Below are 20,697 nucleotides of genomic sequence, written 5' to 3'. Positions count from 1 at the left end.
CTTCTCTGCATTGTATGTATGTTCCTACTGGAATCAACATCACACACACACACACACACCCTCTTACATACATTTTCTCTCATAAATACATAATATTTATTTGCTAGACCAACACTAAATATTTTGTACTAATCTTTATGTTTCTTTGGTTAACTATAATTGGCTTGTTTAATGTATATCTTTTAATGTTTTGTTTTACATATGTTGCTGTTGTTAACCCAAATAAAAAAAAACAAGAAAAAAAACTTCAACCAAAACGTTTTTTGCCAGTATACCCTTGATATAATACTCATCAGCTGAAACTGCTACATATATAGTAACTTTGGTTGTCTGTTTCCAGGTTTGAAGGGCTCGCTACACTGATGCAGGGTCGCAGTAAGATGCAGATGGTGCTAGTCATAGTCCTGTCGGATTGCTTATTTTTCCTTCAGGATAACAATAATAAATACTCATTCTTTACTCCAGACAATAAGGTTTGTTCTTATCACAAATAATTATTTTTTCTTTTACACCAGCGGTTCCCAACTGGTGGTATATGAAAAATAATCAGTAATGGCGGATATTAAAAGTTTTAAAAAAAACAGATATAAAAAAAAATAATCTATTGTAATTTTTGGGAGAAAAATGAATTTTTAATAAAAATTAGTTGTTAAATACTTTTTAAATATCCTGGTTTTGAATTTCAACAAGAAATCAGCTTTGGCACCTTTTAATAATTATTTTTTTTAAATATAGTAATATGTTATAAAGTTCAAATATCTCATTTTTATTGGGAAAAATAAAACCATTGGTATTTTTTTAAAACTTGAATAAATTGAGTTTTGTAAAATATAGTCACCCTATAAAATTTATAACGCAAATAGAAAAACAATTTTCTCGAAATACAATCATTTTTACGAAGTGGTACAACTAAGCGTGATGTACTACCGAGTGGTACCCGATCCAAAAAAGGTTGGGAAACGCTGTTTTAATCTATACTTCATCAACGCTAAAACACTAATTATGGAGTTCAACAAATCAAACACCAAACCTATAAATGAATTATTATCTTACATGTTGTCTAGATATACATATTGTTTTTTAGACAGGCGTAGTGTCTCTTCAAAAGCTCTTGGTGAGAGAAAAGGCGGGTGCCGAAAGTCGAGGCATCTATTTGATCTCCAGTAACCCCGCAGACCCTGAGATGTTTGAACTGAAAGTGCATAAACCAAAGGACAAGGTGCAGTGGATACAGGCTATAAGGTAACTCTATCTGTCCGATAGTGCATTGAAAGCTGTCCCACCGCATTCCCAGATCTGATACAGAAGCATCTAGGCTTCCTGACTGACCTTCTCTTACAAAGCAATTATTGTTATTTTTGTTTTTGTTTTAACTATACAATCCCTGTGTTGCTCCTATTTTCTTATACGGCTGTGAATCATGGCACCCTACAAGGGCCCAAAGCTGCTGTGTACATAGCTTTGAGAATAGGTATCTGCAAAGAATTTTAGGCATGCAGTGGTTTGACTTTGTGAGGAATAAAGAGATAAGGCATAGAACGCACCAAATTTTGGGCACAACTGTCGTCAAGAAAAGGCGATTCAGTTGGCTAGGCCATGTACTCCGCATGCCTCGGAGAGCCGCCATCAAGGTTGTCTCTTTTACAAGGCATCAGTTTCACACCACACAGAAACTCGTTCTCGTCAAAACTTTGGGATGCGAATCTGGTTATTGTTTAATAATATAATTATTTATGAGCCAAGTTGCGAAATTTATAGAAAATTTTGAAACAAAATTGTATCTTGATTTTACATTTAAAAGCTTTCAATATCCCTGTCACTGCCATTCTAAATAAACACAAGTTTAAACCACCACCAAATTTTCTAAAAGTGCCCCCGTGTAGACAGTGAAAGGTATTAGTAGTAAGTTAGTTCAGTTAGTCCGCTAGATCCGATTCCGACCCGACGTTGGCCGGTACGTGTCTGATAGTGCAGTGGCAATCTATTTTCATTTCCGACCCCCCATTTCGGGTAAAATTTTGTTGGTACTCACGCATCCGTAGTGTATCCAATTATCTAGTCGTTTTCCGCCATTTTGGTTATAATTATCCACTTTTAATTTTCCTCTTTTCGCAACAGAGGCGCTGTACAAATTTGCCCAGAAGAAGAAGACGAAAACAACGCTTCATTGAGCGCCGAAGAGAAACAGAGAATTCTAGAAGCCAAGCAGGAAAACATCCGACAAATCACAGGTAAATTTAACTTCTAAAATTAATTAATTTAAAAAAGTGTCATAAATCAGATTATGTGACACTTGTATTTTTATTTAAAGAAAAATTAAATAAAATAATTTATTGTTAATGTAAATTTTTAATTTGGACTTTAACAAATTTAGTTTTCAATCTTGCATATTGATATAATCTATGAAATATTGATTTTGTAAACATTTTTAGTTGAATTTGACATGTACATATACTTAAAATTTGCATTATCCCAGTTATAAGGAAGCCCTGAATATAAATATACTACTTTTTTTTACTAACTACATATACATACCTATAATTATGATGTAGATCTCTGTATCTCTTTCTACTTAGTTAATATTCTGCAAAGTGAAATCCGCTAATTGTGTTCTCGGATAACCGTGCATTAATAATTACTTAAAAAAATAATCCATGGTCATGTATTGATACAAGAGATGTAATATATATATATATATATATATATTTTTTTTAAATGTTAAAACCAAACACTGATTTTTAGAGTCTACTAAATTGTATTTTATTTTGTTAATTGATTCGGCAGTCACTTTGTAGTAAAATATATCCATTTTTAATTAATGTTTTACCTAGTAAATACCACTATTTCTTAAAATCTACTGTAACATGTGTTTTGATGCATTCCATATCATTTTTTAACACGTTTGAAAATGATGCGAAATGCATCGAAACACGTGTCGCAGTAGATTTTAAGGAATAGTGGTATTTACTAAGTTAAACATTAATTGAAAATTTATTTTATTGTTAAAAACACATTAATATAAATTTTGTGACAGTTAGTTACGGCATTAGTTTGAAAATGCCATAACAAGACGAAAAAAGTGTGACAAATTTTATTTTTATATGCTAACCGAGTCAAAAAGGGATCACAATAAGCGGATTCGACTGTACTTGAACCATATATTACTGACTCCATCTGTCTAGTAAGGTTGATACTCAATTTATTTATCTTTACAAAACCACACAATGTATTCGGGGTAATGTAGTGTTCTACTAAATTACTTTAGAAATCCCAACATTTTAAAATAATAGGAAATGTTTTGAGGTAAGTTCTAATGACTGTTGTGTTTTTCACTTGAAGATCAGAAAACAAACATGGAGTTGGAAGGTAAAATAGCAAATCCGTAGTTTCAGATACTTTTTCATATTTTTCTTCATTGCCTGATCTGGTGCTCCTTGGTTATTCATTGCCTGCAGTTTTGAGAAATCGTTCAGATTTTTCACATAATTTCGTAAACCATTGAATTATTCCCTTTTTTACTTTGTTTGGTTAGAATATGTTTCGATGTTTATGGAAAAAACCACAAAGTTGTTTTATTGGATGATCAATTGAGATTTTAACCTGCTGCAAAATTATGATTGTCCTTTGGTCCTGCTTGGGAGAACATGAGTTTTTTATTTATTATTTTACACAAAATATTAAATTTTTACCAAAAAATATGGTACACTACAGCGCCATCAAAAATAGTATTAATAATAATAATAAAACCCTTATCCGCACCCCAACGGTGCATAGGGCACTGTGTCATATAAACGCAGTGTTATCTTGATCGTTTACACGTGAAGGAAAGGTGATCAGCCCTCCGCTTTAGGTACCAGTCCATGGTAATATTGAATAAATAATATAGTGAAAAAATCATTTATATTTATTTTACCCCCTTTGGGAATCAAACCCGGGACCTCCAGAACGGTAGCCGAGCGTGCTGACCATTACACTACGGAGGCGTACAAATAGTATTACATGCCATGAACATCTTTGTGGTTATACTCGTGTATCAAATACAATGTACTAGATAGATTAATAATATTTATTTTAATTTTTTATTATGTATTTTACATTTTGTAATTTCTATGTACATAATTAGTTTACTCTTTTTATAACTAAATGTTGCATTATACATAGTCAAAAAAAATATTTGTTTTATGATAATTTCTGTATTTCTATTTTCTTGTCTCTTGCATGTGTATTATTCACTTTTTGTATTATCAAAGGTCTTAATTCTTAGTTGCGTCTAATAAGCGCGGCGGATGCTCCCATTTATGCATGATTTATGCCTTTTTTTTCAATAAGCAAGGCTGATTTGTTGTTGAACCCACTTGGGTCGCAGAATGTACCCGACAGATAAACAAGAGTATTATCCGTTCTAACGGCTGCGCCTTATTGATGTTTTTTTTATCATCGAATGAATTATTAAAGATTTTAAATAAACCTGATTCATTTCTTAACATATTATTTTGAGAAATAAAAATACTTGGTTTTTTGATCCACTCACATTTTTATTAACAACCAACTAGTTTCGGCAATAACCTGTTGCCCTCTTCAGGGTTTAATTTATGACTATTTTCATTTAGTCATAAATTAAACCCTGAAGAGGGCAACAGGTTGTTGCCGAAACTAGTTGGTTGTTAATAAAAATGTGAGTGGATCATAAAACAAAATATTTTTATTTCTCAAAATAATAAATCAATATTATCCACAAAGTTAATGCTTTTAATTTTCAAAACATTTCTTAATAGTCCAGATTCGTTCGTGATTCACTCACGAATATTTTCATACCTATTTAGATATTTAAAAATATTTTTTTGGGCCGAAATACTGCATCCTTGGTACTTCTCATTGATTTTTGGATCTTATTTTGATATCTATATTAACACATTGTTGTCGGGCGGTTTTTTCATCAACCTCGACCCTAATAAGTATACTAATTAGGGTCGTATACTAATCACAAGTAACCGCATACCCTATTCCGATGTGTACAATGTTTTTTACCTACCTTGTCTCTACCAAAAGTAACCAAATACAACGCTTATAAGCGTCTTTGCTCCGTACTAACAGTATGTAAAAGACACTATTAAGCATTTCCCGCAAACAATTCGTTTTTTTATATATATTTTTATTATTTTGAACCCAAGGAATCTTGCATCTCTTGTGTCACTGCGACCATATTAGGTCTATTGTGACCTCCCTCTGTATCATAGCTCACTCTCAAGACCTAAAAAAAATCTGATGATAGCATAGTGCCTCAGTAAGATGCAATAATGAAAATATAGATGTCTTTGCTATTAGTGATCGCACATGTTTGTCCAGGTCTGCTGAGAGACAAGGACGTGGAGTACGCCATGCTGCTAGAGGAGAAGATGACTCTTCAGATGAAGCTGCTGGCTGCGTCAGGGCTCACTCCGCCGCTGGTGCCGCCCGACTACCGGCACCTGGTCAGCGACTCCCAGGACGCACATCAAGTGTGGGCGCAAGTCTGCCAGGCAATCAAGGCAAGTAATACTTGAAGCGAAAGGTTTGCATTATGTATGTATCACCATCAATTGAAAAATTCGAAAAAAAGAGGCGAAACTGCGCTTGCAATAAATAAATCTACCAAACTAAATTTTTTTTAAAATACTTTTTGAAAAAGTGTTTAATAGTAATATTATTGGTGCTCCTTAGAAAGTACGTCCGCCTCCGTAGTATAATGGTTAGCACGCTCGGATACTGTACTAGAGGTCCCAGGTTCGATTCCCAGGGGGGGGTCAAATAAATATAAGTGATTATTTCACCCTAATATTTATTCAATATTACCCTTACTGGTACCTGAAGCGGAGGGCTGATTACCTTTACTTAATGTGTTGACGATCAAGATAACACTGCTTATATGATGCAGTGCCTTGTGCACCATCGAGTGCGGATAAGGGTTAAAAAATATATATCTGTCTAAATGAAGGATACATCCTATTTCAAGACTCACTGTTACCGACTGGTTCATTGATTCCCAGTACCCATTGGTGTTACCTTATTTTGTTCATAAATAAAGGGTGATTTTTTAACTATTTTGTTTTTGGCAACACTGATTTTGACAGCTCAAGAACGTTTCGTGTTTTGTGTCCATGTCAAACATATTCAGTTTGGTCTATAATTTAACTATGAATCGTCTAACAAACGAACAAAGCTTGCAAATCATTTAATTTTACTATCAAAATGCGTGCTCTGTCAAGAAAATTCATCACGCGCTTCTTCCATTTTATGGTCAGTTTAATCGACCCACTGAAGCGGCTATTCGGGCTATTGTGACTAAATTTCGCACCAAATTTACACGCTTTTTTGTGGGGCTATGTTAAGGCTCATGTCTATACTAACAAGCCCGCTTCGATTGACGAATTGGAAGGTAACATCAAAGCATTTATTCTTATTATTGAGATACCGGCCGAAATGTTGGAAAATGTATGCCAAAATTGGACTAAGCGGATGGATCATTTCAGGCGCAGCCGCGGTCAATATTTGAATGAAATAATCTTCAAACATTAAATTATATAGACCGTACTATCGATTCAAATAAAGATTTTAACCATTTTCCTGATGTTTATGTGTGTTTTTTTTTAAATTCCCATAGTTATTGAAAAACCACCTATTACAATTAATAACTACGATCAAACTTTCAGGAGGTGTCAGTCCTAGCGAGCACCCTGTACGCTTCGGGAACTAACCTCAGCCGGAGCATCAGCTCTGCGGGAGAGAGACAGAGTAGCGCCTACGTCTCCCCGACGCTTCCTCGGAGAGCTGAGACCTTCGGCGGCTTCGACAACCAGCATGGGAAAGGTAAATAAAAACCTCTTTACTTACTTCAGCACTCTTCTTGGTCCAGTATTGAACAAAAGCCTCCCTCTTGGACTTCCACAGCTCTCTGTTGGACATGAATTTTTTTTCTTGTTTTCTTGTTTATTTTCTTGTTTTCTTTGTCCGCCTCCGTAGTGTAATGGTCAGCACCCTCGGCTATCTTTCTGGAGGTCTCGGGTTCGATTCCCAGGGTCTAATAAATATAAATGATTTTTTCACTCTAATATTTATTCAATATTATTACCCTGGACTGGTACCTGAAGCGGAGGCCGGATCACCTTTCCTTCGTGTGTTAACGATCAAGATAACACTGCGTTTTTATGATGCAGTGCCCTATGCACCATTGGGGTGCGGATAAGGGTTCGAAGAAGAAGAAGAAGAGTTATTTTATTCTATAATATAGAATAAAATAACGCAGCAAATCTTGGTCATAACTGTCGTCAAGAAAAGGCGATTCAGTTGGCTTGACCATGTACCCCGCATGCCTCCCGAGAGCCTTAATCAAGCTTGCCTCTTTTACAAGGCATCAGGTTCCCGTCGCCCAGGACGACCACTGCCGACAATTCGTCGGCAGTTCTCGTCGGAACTTCGGGATGCGGATCTGACTTGGGAGGATGCAAGGGAGCTGGCAGCCTACAGAAAAGCCTGGAGACTGTTTGTGGACCTCATATGCTCCACATAGGAAGCGGATATATAATAAATAATAATAAAACCCTTATCCGCACCCCAATGGTGCATAGGGCACTGCGTAATACAAACGCAGTGTAATCTTGATTGTTTACACATGAAGGAAAGGTGATCAGCCCTCCGCTTCAGGTACCAGTCCAGGGTAATATTGAATAAATAGTACAGTGAAAAAATTACTAACATTTATTTTACCCCCCCCTGGGAATCGAACCCGGGACCTCCAGAACAGTAGCCGGGCGTCCTGACAATTACACTACGGAAATGGACATTAATTAATTAATTTATTAATTAATTAATAAAGAGTGGTGTTGTGAAAGATCCTCACTCTGCTCTCTATCGGCAGGCAACCCCAAGAAGGCGGAGCAGGCGGACGCGGTGAGCGTGGCGGGCGTAGAGACAGTCGGGGCGCTGGCGCCGCCCGCGCTGGACGAGGAGGCACTGCGCGCGCGGCTGCTGCAGCACCTGGGGCTGGCCGCGCCGCCGCCGCCGCCCGCGCCGCCGCTGGAGGGCGCTCCCGACCAGCAGCTGGCCGCCTTCCGCCTCTCGCACTACGTCTACACGCTCATGTCCGTCATCTGGCAGCAGCTGACCACCATACACAGGTGAGTCTCAAACCCACCACTGGAACATTTTTTTTTGTTAATTATTTCAAATGCTTTTGCATTTCACAATATTCGCATTTCGTCTGCCTCCGTATTGGTCAGCACGCTCAGTTCTGGAGGTCTCAGATTCGATTCCCAGGGGGGTTCAAATAAATATAAGTGATTTTTTCACTGTAATATTTATTCAATATTACCCTGGACTGGTATCTGAAGCCGAGGGCTGATCACCTTTTTTTAATTTGTGAATTCAGTCAAACCACCCCACTACTTCATTAAATAAATTAGAAATTATACAAAATAAAGCGATGAGAATAGTTCTTAAGAAAATTAGATATAATAATATAGAAAAAATGAGAGAAGAACTTAACTGGTTATCTATAAAAACGAGACTTAAATTTTATATGCTGATCTTTATACATAATTTTTTTAACGATAAATTACCAAAATATTTAAGGATAAAATAGTTTTAAACAAAAATTGTCATGAACATATTTATAATTAACCAAAGTCGATGTACTAGCAAATTATTACTTTCCATCTTCCACTACCTCAGTACATTACAGGTATCAGGAGGGCATGAGTGACCAATGGCTACATTTCAGCGGACTCATTTAACTAGTCTGTCACTGACACCCTTTGACTGGCAACGATTGATATCTGTTTTTTTGTTTCTCCATTTGATCAACAGTTAGCTTTTTCTTGAGCAAACAACACAACGTAATAAATTGACAGAACCAAATGTAGTGTATCATTTCTATTTGCATAGTTGTTATTTCAACTTATCGCATAAAAGTATATCAATTCTCAATTACATAATTATAATTCTATCAACTATCTAGATTTGGTTTCTCGCTATAATATTTCATTCATTCGAACCCTTATACGCACCCCAATGGTGCATAGGGCACTGCATCATACAAATGCAGTGTTATCTTGATTGTTAACATATGAAGAAATGGTGATCAGCCCTCCGCCTCAGTTACCAGTCCAGGACAATATTGAATAAATATTAGAGTGAAAAAATCACTTATATTTGTTAGACCCAGCTTTGGGATATGAACCCGGGACCTCCAGAACGGTAGCCGAGCGCGCTGACCATTACACTACAGAGGCGGACAATATTTACCATATAATAATACACTATATATAAGTGCAGCTGAATAATTTGGGCTTCAAAATTATAGTACATTATACAAGTTAAAAATAAGAAGAAAATGTTTCATAGTCATTATTTAGACAGATGTCAATATGCAGTTTGAATAATTAGCCAAGTACTGAGCAAAAATTCATTACAATCTGAGTATCCGTCTAATTGCAAGAAATGAAGTTTAAAATCCTGGATACTGTCAAATCTTATATCTATCTGAAATAATCGCATGGCAGACGCATTTTTGTGTGTCACGGATGCGTGTGTCGATGTTTTAATGAATCGATACAGTTTGCTCCCAATAGGAGAACTTCTTTACAAAATAACCCCAATAAACATCTCGAATTATTTGCATTTCTGTGTCCTTAGATGAAATTTTTTGTTGGCAGTTTGGAGGCGCAGCTGTCGGCATGCAAGATGGGAGGAGAAGCCAGCAAACCATTCTACAAACACAACCAGCAATTAGAGGAATTAAGAAATCTACAGGTATATCATCAAAGGTTTCCGTTTAATTCATTGCATTCTTCATCGTTGCACTAGAAGGTTGCGATCTTGTTGGAATTTAATTTTAACCCTAGATTATAGGATGTTTGTAAAATTTACAACAGACATCCAATCGGTCAAACATTTACATGTTTAGTACATGTTTTACCCAAACATGTTCTAAACATGTACATGTTTAATCCAAATGATGGCAAGTTCTTGTCGAAACCGGTTGAAAAAAATACAAATAAAAAGTGGTTAAAAATAAAGTAACAATATTTTGAGTATGTCTTAATGCTTGTTCACAAACTTGGTTATCTCCAATAAAAGGAGTTTTTTTTCATATTAATTTTTGACATCTCAACATAGATGAAGAAGAATATGGAAGTCTGGGCATTTACGGGGCTTATGACCGTCATAGGCTGGTTTTAGTGATCACTTTACACATGTGTAACATTCACCAATTCTACTCAAATTCTTGGAAGTTCTATATACATGATCCCATTTTGAAACATTGCACAAGAATCACTAGAATTTTCGTAAGGTCGTACGTCCCGTAAATGCCCAGACATCTATTTTCTTCTTCATCTATGTTGAGATAGTAAAAATAATTTGAAAAATAAAGTAGTTTTTGTTTTTTTTAGTTAGCTTATATTACAATTAATACAAACATTTTTTTACACTTTATTTAAATCATAAATACATATATTTACATCTTCTTACAGTAAACAAAACATTTATTTTAAAATTCTTTCAGACTCTTTTCAATCTTCGTACATTCAGGCATCTCATTATACATTTTCAAACCCTTATACATTAAACAATTTTGCGACTTTGTTTTTTTTTTAAATGGCTTATTTTATAAATTGTGCCACAAAGTATCTGCAATTCAAGAAAATGTCAGCAATACGGCTGTCCAAACTTAAAACACAGTAAGGGACATTTTTTGTAGTAGGTTTTTTTTTGCATTTTTGGACTAAGTAGAATCTGCTTAGTCCAAAAAATGCAAAAAAAACGTGCTACATAAAAAATGTCCCTTACTGTGTTTTGAGTTTGGATAGCCGAATAGACTTGTTATATTGTTGAAGCGCTTCATCTTTCTGCGTGGTGTTTCAGGACAAGCTGTCGGAGGAGAAGGCGGCGTGGGCGTCGCGGCACGAGCAGGAGTCGCGCGCGCTGTCGGAGAAGGCGGAGCAGCTGGCGCAGCTGCAGCGCAGCCTGGCCTCGCAGCAGGAGGACGTGGAGCAGCAGCGCGAGCGCCTGTACCGCCGCATAGAGGCGCTCGCCGCCAAGGGGCTGCTGTCGGACCCCTCCGGTATGTAGTCGCACACCGTCCGAGGGCGGGGTTCTGCCAAAGAAGGAGTAATACGCGGGACATATCGCTCACTCCTTTCCAGGCACTGGATTATTCAATGAATTCTTTGTCTTCTTCAAAAGGATCTATGAAAAATGAGTTTTTTTTGTGCGTGTCGGGATATTGCAAAAAGGATATATATTAACATATTTTGTATGGTATAATACAGTACTTCTTAAAGCAGGCAATAACGCCCCCTTGTGGACGTTCTAGAAGACTTTTACAGGGCATAAGAAGCCCAAAGAAACCAAAAGTAAGATGAATATTTTTTTACAACATCTTGAGTGTGTCCAAATACTTCACAAAATCTGGATTATCACCAATTGCAGGAGTTATTTTCATATTATTTTTTGACATCTCATCAAAGATGAAGAAGAATATAATAAGAAGGCTGGTTTAAGTGATCACTTTACAGTCGTGTAACATTCACCAATTCTACCCATTATTGACAACCACACTACTCAAATTCTCGGAAGTTCTTTATATATGAACCAATTTAGAAACCATGTTCTTGAATCACTAGAACTTCACTAGAGACATCTATTGGTGAGATGTAAAGAAGCTTTTTAGTAAGCAGAAACTCTTATATTAGTATGTGAGGTCCGAATCCTGGATTATAATCACACACATGAGAAACACACATACCGGTCAAAAAATAATATGAATATTTTTATTCCTTCCCTCATTCTATGATGGGATATTCTGGCGATTTTATTTTCCCCTTTGACGAGAAATATTGATAGGGAACCTGTGGTGTATATATAATATTTCAACATATGTTGTATTATTTGACAGTAGCTACGCAAGAAGAAAGTGGCGGAGGGAGCAGCGCTGTATCGTCTCCCCTCAGCGAGACGTCCCCGACGGACACTCACAAACGCAAAGATTCAAAGTGGAAAAGTAAGGTTTAGTAATTGTTTTTAATTTTAAGGTTCTCATGTTATAAACATTTCTAACTTAGATGAATGCATTTGAAAGTTAACCCTCGCACTTGTATTTCTCTAAAAATAAAATTGTGTGATTTAAAAAAAAAAAGAATTTAACAATATTTATGTAATTTAAAACACTACTGATGAGAAAGGTATTTCTACCCGCTCGGTCGAATGATGCTTATAGACAGGAAGAGTATTTTTATAGATAAATAATTTTTTTAATATAAATTATATTTTTGTATGAATATTACATACCAATCTCTTTGTTGAGATCTAAACTCTATGTACACAAATATCAAATCCCATTTCCAGCGGTCCGCAGGCGTAAAAATCACCAGTCCCAAATGCGTTTAAGTGTTTTAGATTAATTCTTCTAATACAAAGGTACTGCAAAGAAGATTGAAGCATTTGAAATGTGGTGCTACAAAAGAATGCTTAAAATATCATGGGTTGAGAGATTTTGAAATGAAGATGTTTTAAGACATCTAAAAGATAGTACTTTTATCATTTTATGAGGAGAGGAATATGAAGTACAGTAGAGTCTCAGTTATCCGACCTTCCAAGTTATCCGACCTACCGGGGCAATGCCCCTTTCTTTTACCCGACTGTTTCGTAGTTCACTGCATCGTATGTGAGGAAAGTACCTACTGTAAAACATGTTTTATTACTTTGCCGTAAGTGCATTTTGATGTTTTAGTTCGTTACATTCAGTTATGTTACATGTACAAATTTGAAAAGTTTCAAATAAAATAAACACGTTTTCAGTGTTGTTTTTATCATTTTACCTGTTATCCGACCTTGCCGCGGCTGGTGTAGGTTGGATAATCGAGACTACTGTAATTTTATTTTATTTATTTATGGTTCACAAACAATGAAAACATATTACAATAAATGAAATACAGTGCAATACAAATTGTTTGAATGTTTTTTATCAATTAGATAAGAATACAACAAGCTTACAGAAACAGTAAAGGTGCAGGTTATACATATTATATTACACGGCAAAGTCTGAGGTAAACACAGCAAATTTTTCTTTTATAGACCAAACTGCTTCTTCGACGGGCGGTAAGCAGCAGCCCCTCCCAATAAACCTGATCAGCGCGCAGAACCAGCAGAAGATAGTCACGGCGCAGAGCCTCTCCATCAAGCAGCAGCTGCCGCTCAAGCTGGCCTCCAAGCTGAGCGGCAGCGGCGCGGGCGCTCCCGCCTCCGCGGCCGGGGGCGGCGGGCACGGCGCGCCGCACGGCAACCAGCTGCTGCCGCTGCGGCTCAGCCAGGGCAACTCCTCGGGCGGGGCGCAGCAGAACGCGACGGACAGGAGGTACGGCGGCGCCAGCAACATGGCCAACCAGGGCTACCAGAGACTGGTCGACAACGATGTGAGTGTGTCCGATTACTGTTCTTTTTTTTTTTTTAACTCGATCATGAAGTGACATGAGATTGATGATATATGTATCAGTTCCAAAAACTTGATTAGTGTGGTCGTCAATCATGTGTAGAATGTTGAATGTTATACATGTGTAAACTGATCACTTAACCTTTCCGGGTGTATGGATGTAAATGTACATTGGTGCTAATTTTCCTCAAAGTAGTATCGACGTTAATGAACGTCGAAGTCTATCTGTCCGTTGGTATGGTGTAACTTGTATAGCAATGACATCTGAGGATATTTGTTTGTAATTTTGTCATCAAATAAAACCTAGCGATGAGTTTTTTGTTGTTGTTATTTTTACATGATTCCTATCAACATCATACATAGATTTAATGAAGAAAAAAATTTAAAATTTAAAATTTAAAAAAAATAACCCAGTCCCCAGAGAAAGTCGTACATCAATTATTGCACTCCCGAAAAGGTTAACCATCCATAAGTCATGAGGCATAAGTCCTGTAAATACCCAGACTTCCATATTCTTCTTCATATATCGCTCACTCCTTTCAAGAATTTCATAAATCAAAAATTGTCAATTTTCAGTTGTGCATGTTTTCGGAATGCCCAGAAAACGTACTTTATCCCAGCAAAAGAGGCATATTTTTAACTTATTGTGCAGAAAGTGTTGGTTTTGCATTTTGAAGAAAAGGTATTGTTTGATTATTTTTTAAAAATATACTAAATAATTTTCAAATAGAGAAAAACCTTCAGGTTTTACCTAAAGGATCTGTTGCACAATAAAAAGTTCAATAAGTTGCTTGATATTTATTTTTAATACATTGTATTATATTTTTAAACTTTAAAAACGTTCTCCTGAAAAATCAAGTTTTTTGATTTATGACGTTCTTGAAAGGAGTGAGCGATATATTGAGATGTTTAAAACGATGTGTGTATTTAAAAATATAGATTGTTTAATTTAAAAAAAATTATGATTCGGTTCCTAGAATTTCAAATTACCCGAGTTTTGATGTAAAAGTATTTTATAATTTAAAATAAGATATGAATATCGAAAATAATAGATTAAATATTTTTTCTAGCAATCTCCTGTTAGTTCTCACAGTCGGACGGGGAGCAGTCCAGCTATGATGGGATTCGCTACTACGGGAACACCGACTAACTCCTCTAACAAGGCAACGAGGTATGCAATCATTTATTTATAATTTATATTTGAAGTACTAACTTTGTGAGTTTTGCATGATTTTAAAACAAAGTTACATTTTAATTACTATAATAATTTATTTTTTTGCTATTACTTTTTACAATACATGTTTTATTTTTTATTAACGTGTGACTAGGCACAACCCGTGACAAGACGTTCATTTACATTATCAAAAAAAAATTATAACCCTTATCCGCACCTAATGGTGCATAGGGCACCGCATCAAATTGACGCAGTGTTATCTTGATCATTACTTACATGAAGGCAAGGTGATCACTCTTGCGCTTCAGGAACCAGTCCAGGGTAATAATAAATAAATATTACAGTGTTAAATCACTTATATTTATTTTCACCTCCCCCCCTGGGAATCGAACCCGGGACCTCCAGCACGGTAGCTAAACACGCTGACCATTACACCACGGAGGCGGACTTATAAAAATTATATTTTCAAAAAAATATAATTTTTAAATTATAAATATTTCAACATGAAATATAAAATAAAGTAATATATACAACATTTTGAGTGTTCCCGAAATACTTGTTCACAAATCTGGATTATCTCCAATTATTTTTATTGGAGTTATTTTTCATATTATTTTTTTCATATTTACATCTCAACATAGATGAAGAAGAATATGGAAGTCTAGGCATTTATGGAGCTTACGACCGTCATAGGCTGGTTTAAGTGATCACTTTACACACGTGTAACGTTGACAAATTCTACCCATGATTGACAACCACACTACTCAAATTCTTGGAAGTTCTATATATATATATATATATATATATATATATATATATATATATATATATATATATATATATATATATATATATATATATAACGTGGTAATATTTTCCTTTTGAAAATTAAGTGTAAATAATATGTAAAGTGGGTGTATAATAATAAAATAAACAATGTGTTGCTTTGTAATTAAAGAAACGACAATAAAAGTTTATTCTTAATTAATCTTTACAATAATTTTTATATCTATATGATTCTGACAGTTAATAATATTATCGGAAGTCTTTTGTTTTCTTCTGAGTGACGCATGCGACATCTGTTGGTAGAACTGTTTTATGTAGGTACTATTTGTAGGTACTTAATAAAATGTATGGGTAGGTACCTAGTTATTTTATTACATCTCCCCCCTTGGGGATGAAAATTCATAGTAAAATTTTCACTCGTCCTCCGGATCATCTTCTTGTAGTGAAGGGACTGGTATAAGTTTAGTGATATGATAAAGGTTTGATTTTATTTTTTTGTGACCTGTATCAATTCTGTATATTGAGTTAGAAATTTTTTCAATAATTTTATAAGGTCCAATTTTTAGTTCATCCATTTTTTTTCTGTTTAGCTTGTTTCCATTTTCCACATACACCATGTCTCCTACGTTGAATTCGCAGCCTATTCTATTTTTGTCAAATAATGTTTTATTGTAATTATGTGATTTTATTGTATTTTCAAGCGCTATTTTCCTGTCTCTAATCCAGTCATTATTAGATTTTCCTTGTTTTAATTCGTTGGGTAAAATATTTACATCTGTACCATATAAAAGATAACTTGGGGAAAAGTCAGTGACTGAGTGATTAGTATTATTATATTTATTAACACATTCTTGAGCTATTGTGGTCCATGCTCTTCTTTTCCCTTTTTCATTTATTTTGCATCTGATTTTGTTCACCAATGTTTGATTCAGCCTTTCATTTAGGCCATTTGAGAATGGTGCATTTACTGCAGTGAAGATTATTGGGATCTGCTTGTCATTTAAGAATTCCTTGAATTCTTTCGAGTTTATTCCTGGGTATTGGTCGGTGAGAAGCATACCAATATCCTCGGTTTCTGTTATTTTCATGACTAGTTTTATAAAATCATTTGCATTCTGAGTTTTCGAGGTTAAAATAAATGCGTATCTTGTAAAGTGATCCACTAAGAGATGTAGATATTTTTTTGTTGATCTTGAACCTCCTAAACCTCCAATTGTGTCTAAAGATATTATTTCAAAAGGCTTTGTGGCCGGGCCTAGATGAGACATAAATCCAAATTTCTTTTGTCCTCTTGATTTATTTTTAATACAAATTTCACAATTTCTACAAATTGTTTTTATGTTTTTCGTCAAATTTTTGGCTGTGTAATGTGGACTAATAGTCTTTTGCATTTGTCCAATTCCAATATGGCATAGGTTTTCATGTATGTCTTTTATGATTTCGATGCTAAACGGTTCTGAAAGAATTATTTTTTCTTTTTTCTTGACCTTTTTAAAATAGACATTGTTTTTTTCAATCCATTTGTTTTTTTTCTGTTGAATTCTTTCATTTTTATTCTGATCTCTTAAAATATCTTCTAATTTAACCAAATTTACAACTTTTAATTGTTCATCTGCATTTTCACTCGATTCTAATACTGGATTCCTGCTTAGACAATCTGCTTCTAAATTCTTCTTTCCTGGATTATATTTTATTTCAAATTCATATTGCGATAAATAATATGTTAAATCACCTAACTCTTCATCGGTCCTAGATTTCAGATTCATATTTTCCAAAGGTTTGTGATCTGAATAAACCGTAAATGATTTACCTATTAACCAGTATTGCCAGTATCTTACTGCTTCCTTAATTGCTAAACATTCTAAATATATTGCTTTTTTTTTCTTCTGGGCTTCATTTAGTTTTTTTGAAAAGTATGCCACTGGTTTTTCTCTACCATCGGGCTGCTTTTGTTTCAAAATGGCCCCAACACCTTCTAAAGAAGCATCGGTATAAATGTTGATTGGTAAATCCTGATCAAAAATTTCTAGAACGGGCTGTGAGCAAAGCATGCTTTTTGTTATTTCAAATGCTTTTTGGCATTTATCACACCAAATAAATTTTTGATTTTTCCTTAGTAAGTTATGCAATGGATCTAGTATTATTGCACTCTTTGGTATGTATTCATGGTAAAAGTTTATTTTCCCCAGAAATTGTCTTACATTTTTTATCGTTTTTGGAACAGGAAAATTCTTTATTGAAATCAAATTATCCTTTACTGGTTTTATTGAATTATTTTGAATTATATGACCTAGATATTTTACCAAGTCTGACGCAAATGCGCATTTTGTAAATTTTAACCTGAAACCTTCCGTTTCGATCGCTTCCAGCAACTGCGTTAGATGTTTAATGTGCTCAGCAAAAGTTTTAGAAAATATAAGAATATCATCTATGTAATTAACGGTGAAATCAGTAAGTTTATACTTTCTTAATATGTTACCTAGTATCCTTTGAAAAATTGCTGGTGAGGTCTTCAATCCAAATGGTAGGCAAGTCCATTGGAAATGTCCTTCTTGTGTAACAAATCCCGTCTTTTTTTCTGTCTTCGATTCGTAAAGGAATAGACCAAAACGCTGAGTTTATATCTAGTGTTGAAAAAAATTTGCAATTCCTGGTCTTTATCATTAGGTCTTCAATTAAAGGAAATGGTTGAGCTTGAGGCACTACTATTTTATTCAAGTCTCTGAAATCTATACACAGTCTGGATTTTTTGTTTTCCTCTTTTTTAAATGCCAATGTAACAGGTGCAGCAAATGGACTGTAGGATTCTTCTATTAGCTTATTATCCAGTAATTTTGCAATTTGTTTTTCTATCTCCTTTTTATCTTCTACAGTACATCTGTAAGGCCTCTTACTGCAATATCTGTCTACTAGTAAGTCTATCCTCGCTTCGTATCCACTAACAGTGCCGATATCATATTTGTCTTTTGCAAAAACGGATTTATATTTGCAAATCAGTTCATTTATTTTAGATTTTTGAAATTGATTTAAATGATTTATTTTTATTTCAAAATCTTCTTCTTTTACATGTTCATTATAATTTATTTTGCATTCCTTGCTGTTGTTATTTTCTGTATTTTTAAATTCACTATTTTTAATTTTATATTTTGTAGAAATTTTTTCTACTTTCTTTTTATTTTCATTTTTCAAGCATTGTCTTTGTGTTATTTTTAAGTCTTCATTTTGGATTAGTTTAAATTTTTTTATCATATCTAATCCTATCAAAAAATCATATTTGAAATTTTCTTCATCAATAATATATACATCAACGTTTTTTTCCAATTCAAATATTTTTATTTTCAAAGTCGTCAAACCGTTTGTCTTTTTAACACCATTAATTGTTACTAAATCTGCTTCATTCATATTGTTTCCTTTTCCTTTTAGTTTTAATAACTTAGAATTTATTAGAGAAACATTTGAACCTGAATCGTAAATTCCAAATATTTCAATTTGATCATTTAGTAATAGTTTGACATTTATTAATGGTGTTACTATTCGTTTTTTTGATCGGTTTCGTTTAACTTAGCTTCTATAACTGAATTGTTTACATGTCTGATAGTATTTTTATTATTAAACTTATCATCCTCCTTTGTTCTAAACCAGCACGTTACTTCAGGGTGATATCGAGTTCCCTTATTTAATTTTTCACAAATCTTACATGGACTTTTATCTTTAATTTTACCACTAGTTCTTAGATTTCCATATCTTCTTTGATCCGAAAACCTTTTTTTATTTACAATGTTTTCGTGTTTTTTTACTTCATTGAATAAATCGACTGTATCTTCTAATTTTTCTCTATCAATCTTATTAATTATAAATTCTGGTAAACCAGCCACAATAAGATCTACTAAGGTACCCATGTCGATCGTTCTTCTCATCTCCAACAAAAGTTTTTCCTTCCTTATGGCATAGTCTAACAAGGAACCGTCGTTATATTTAAAAGATAATGCAAACATTACATGGTTCCATCCCTTGTTTGTAAATGTTTTACAAAAGTTGTTTTTCCATACTATCCATTCTGAGTTCATGGAAAATTTTATCATCATCGAACTGTACCAATCTTCACAACTTTTATCCATAAACAATCTTAATATTTCAATTTTTTTCTCATCCGTTGTCACCTCAAAACGTATACATTCTTTTTCAAAAATATCCATCCACTGGTTTGCATTAGGATTTTTGCTTGTAAATTTTTCAATGATGAACTTCTCTGAAATATCTTTTAAATTTTGATGTTTGCTTACCTGAGCATTTTGTATTAATTTTTCTAGTAAGTTTTGTAATGTTTGAGGAGCAGTATCCATTTTTATTTTTATTTTGTTTCTTTATTTTTGATTAACAAAATTGTCGTTTTATAACGTGGTAATATTTTCCTTTTGAAAATTAAGTGTAAATAATATGTAAAGTGGGTGTATAATAATAAAATAAACAATGTGTTGCTTTGTAATTAAAGAAACGACAATAAAAGTTTATTCTTAATTAATCTTTACAATAATTTTTATATCTATATGATTCTGACAGTTAATAATATTATCGGAAGTCTTTTGTTTTCTTCTGAGTGACGCATGCGACATCTGTTGGTAGAACTGTTTTATGTAGGTACTATTTGTAGGTACTTAATAAAATGTATGGGTAGGTACCTAGTTATTTTATTACATATATACATATATATATATATTTTTTTTTATTTATTTCTTAAGTTAGCTTATATTAAAACTAATATAAACTATTATATACATTTACATCATCTTTATATATTTACATTTCCTTACAGTAACTTAGACATTTATTTTTAAATTCTTTCAGACACTTTTCATTCTTCATACATTCAGGCATCTCATCATACATTTTTAAACCCTTATACATCAAGCAATTTTGCGACTCAGCTCTTTTCAATAATGGTAGTCTTATTTTATCCTTTTGTCTAGTAGCATATTCATGACAATTTTTGTTTAAGACAACTTTATCCTTAAAATATTTTGGTAATTTATCGTGAAAAAATTTATGTATAAATATCAACATATTAAATTTAAGTCTTCTTCTTACAGATAACCATTTTAGTTCATCTCTCATTTTTTTTACATTGCTATATTTATTTTTCTTAAGAACTATTCTCATCGCTTTATTTTGTATAATTTCTAGTTTATTTAAATTTCCTTCGTTTGCTAAAAATAATATTGTTGAGCAGTAATCTATATGTGGAAGAATGATTGTTTTGTAAATTAGTTCTGCA

At 33.9% G+C, this 20,697-nt stretch overlaps 1 protein-coding gene across 11 annotated transcripts in view; it reads left to right on the top strand.

The window, feature by feature from the left end:
- cyst (rho guanine nucleotide exchange factor 18 cysts) overlaps positions 1-20,697 on the top strand; it is a 137,404-nt gene that overhangs the window by 115,008 nt on the left and 1,699 nt on the right. For 9 of the 11 annotated variants that reach the window (XM_088261872.1, XM_088261866.1, XM_088261871.1 and 6 more), the window contains 11 exons: positions 341-473; positions 1,085-1,242; positions 2,119-2,231; positions 5,347-5,528; positions 6,690-6,846; positions 7,895-8,153; positions 9,690-9,786; positions 10,900-11,098; positions 11,933-12,037; positions 13,111-13,448; positions 14,536-14,636. In XM_088261872.1, the coding sequence (XP_088117998.1) occupies positions 341-473; positions 1,085-1,242; positions 2,119-2,231; positions 5,347-5,528; positions 6,690-6,846; positions 7,895-8,153; positions 9,690-9,786; positions 10,900-11,098; positions 11,933-12,037; positions 13,111-13,448; positions 14,536-14,636 (1,842 nt within the window). The remainder of the gene's footprint in view (positions 1-340; positions 474-1,084; positions 1,243-2,118; positions 2,232-5,346; positions 5,529-6,689; positions 6,847-7,894; positions 8,154-9,689; positions 9,787-10,899; positions 11,099-11,932; positions 12,038-13,110; positions 13,449-14,535; positions 14,637-20,697) is intronic. The other 2 variants (XM_088261867.1, XM_088261865.1) reach the window with 1 other exon arrangement.

This window comes from Brachycentrus maculatus, unplaced genomic scaffold, assembly GCF_059751285.1.
Source record: "Brachycentrus maculatus isolate JH-2025_06_01 unplaced genomic scaffold, ASM5975128v1 h1tg000168l, whole genome shotgun sequence".
NCBI classification, from domain to species: domain Eukaryota; kingdom Metazoa; phylum Arthropoda; class Insecta; order Trichoptera; family Brachycentridae; genus Brachycentrus; species Brachycentrus maculatus.
The sequence above is the reverse complement of the archived record's forward strand: the minus strand, read 5'-3'. Positions and strand labels throughout refer to the sequence as shown.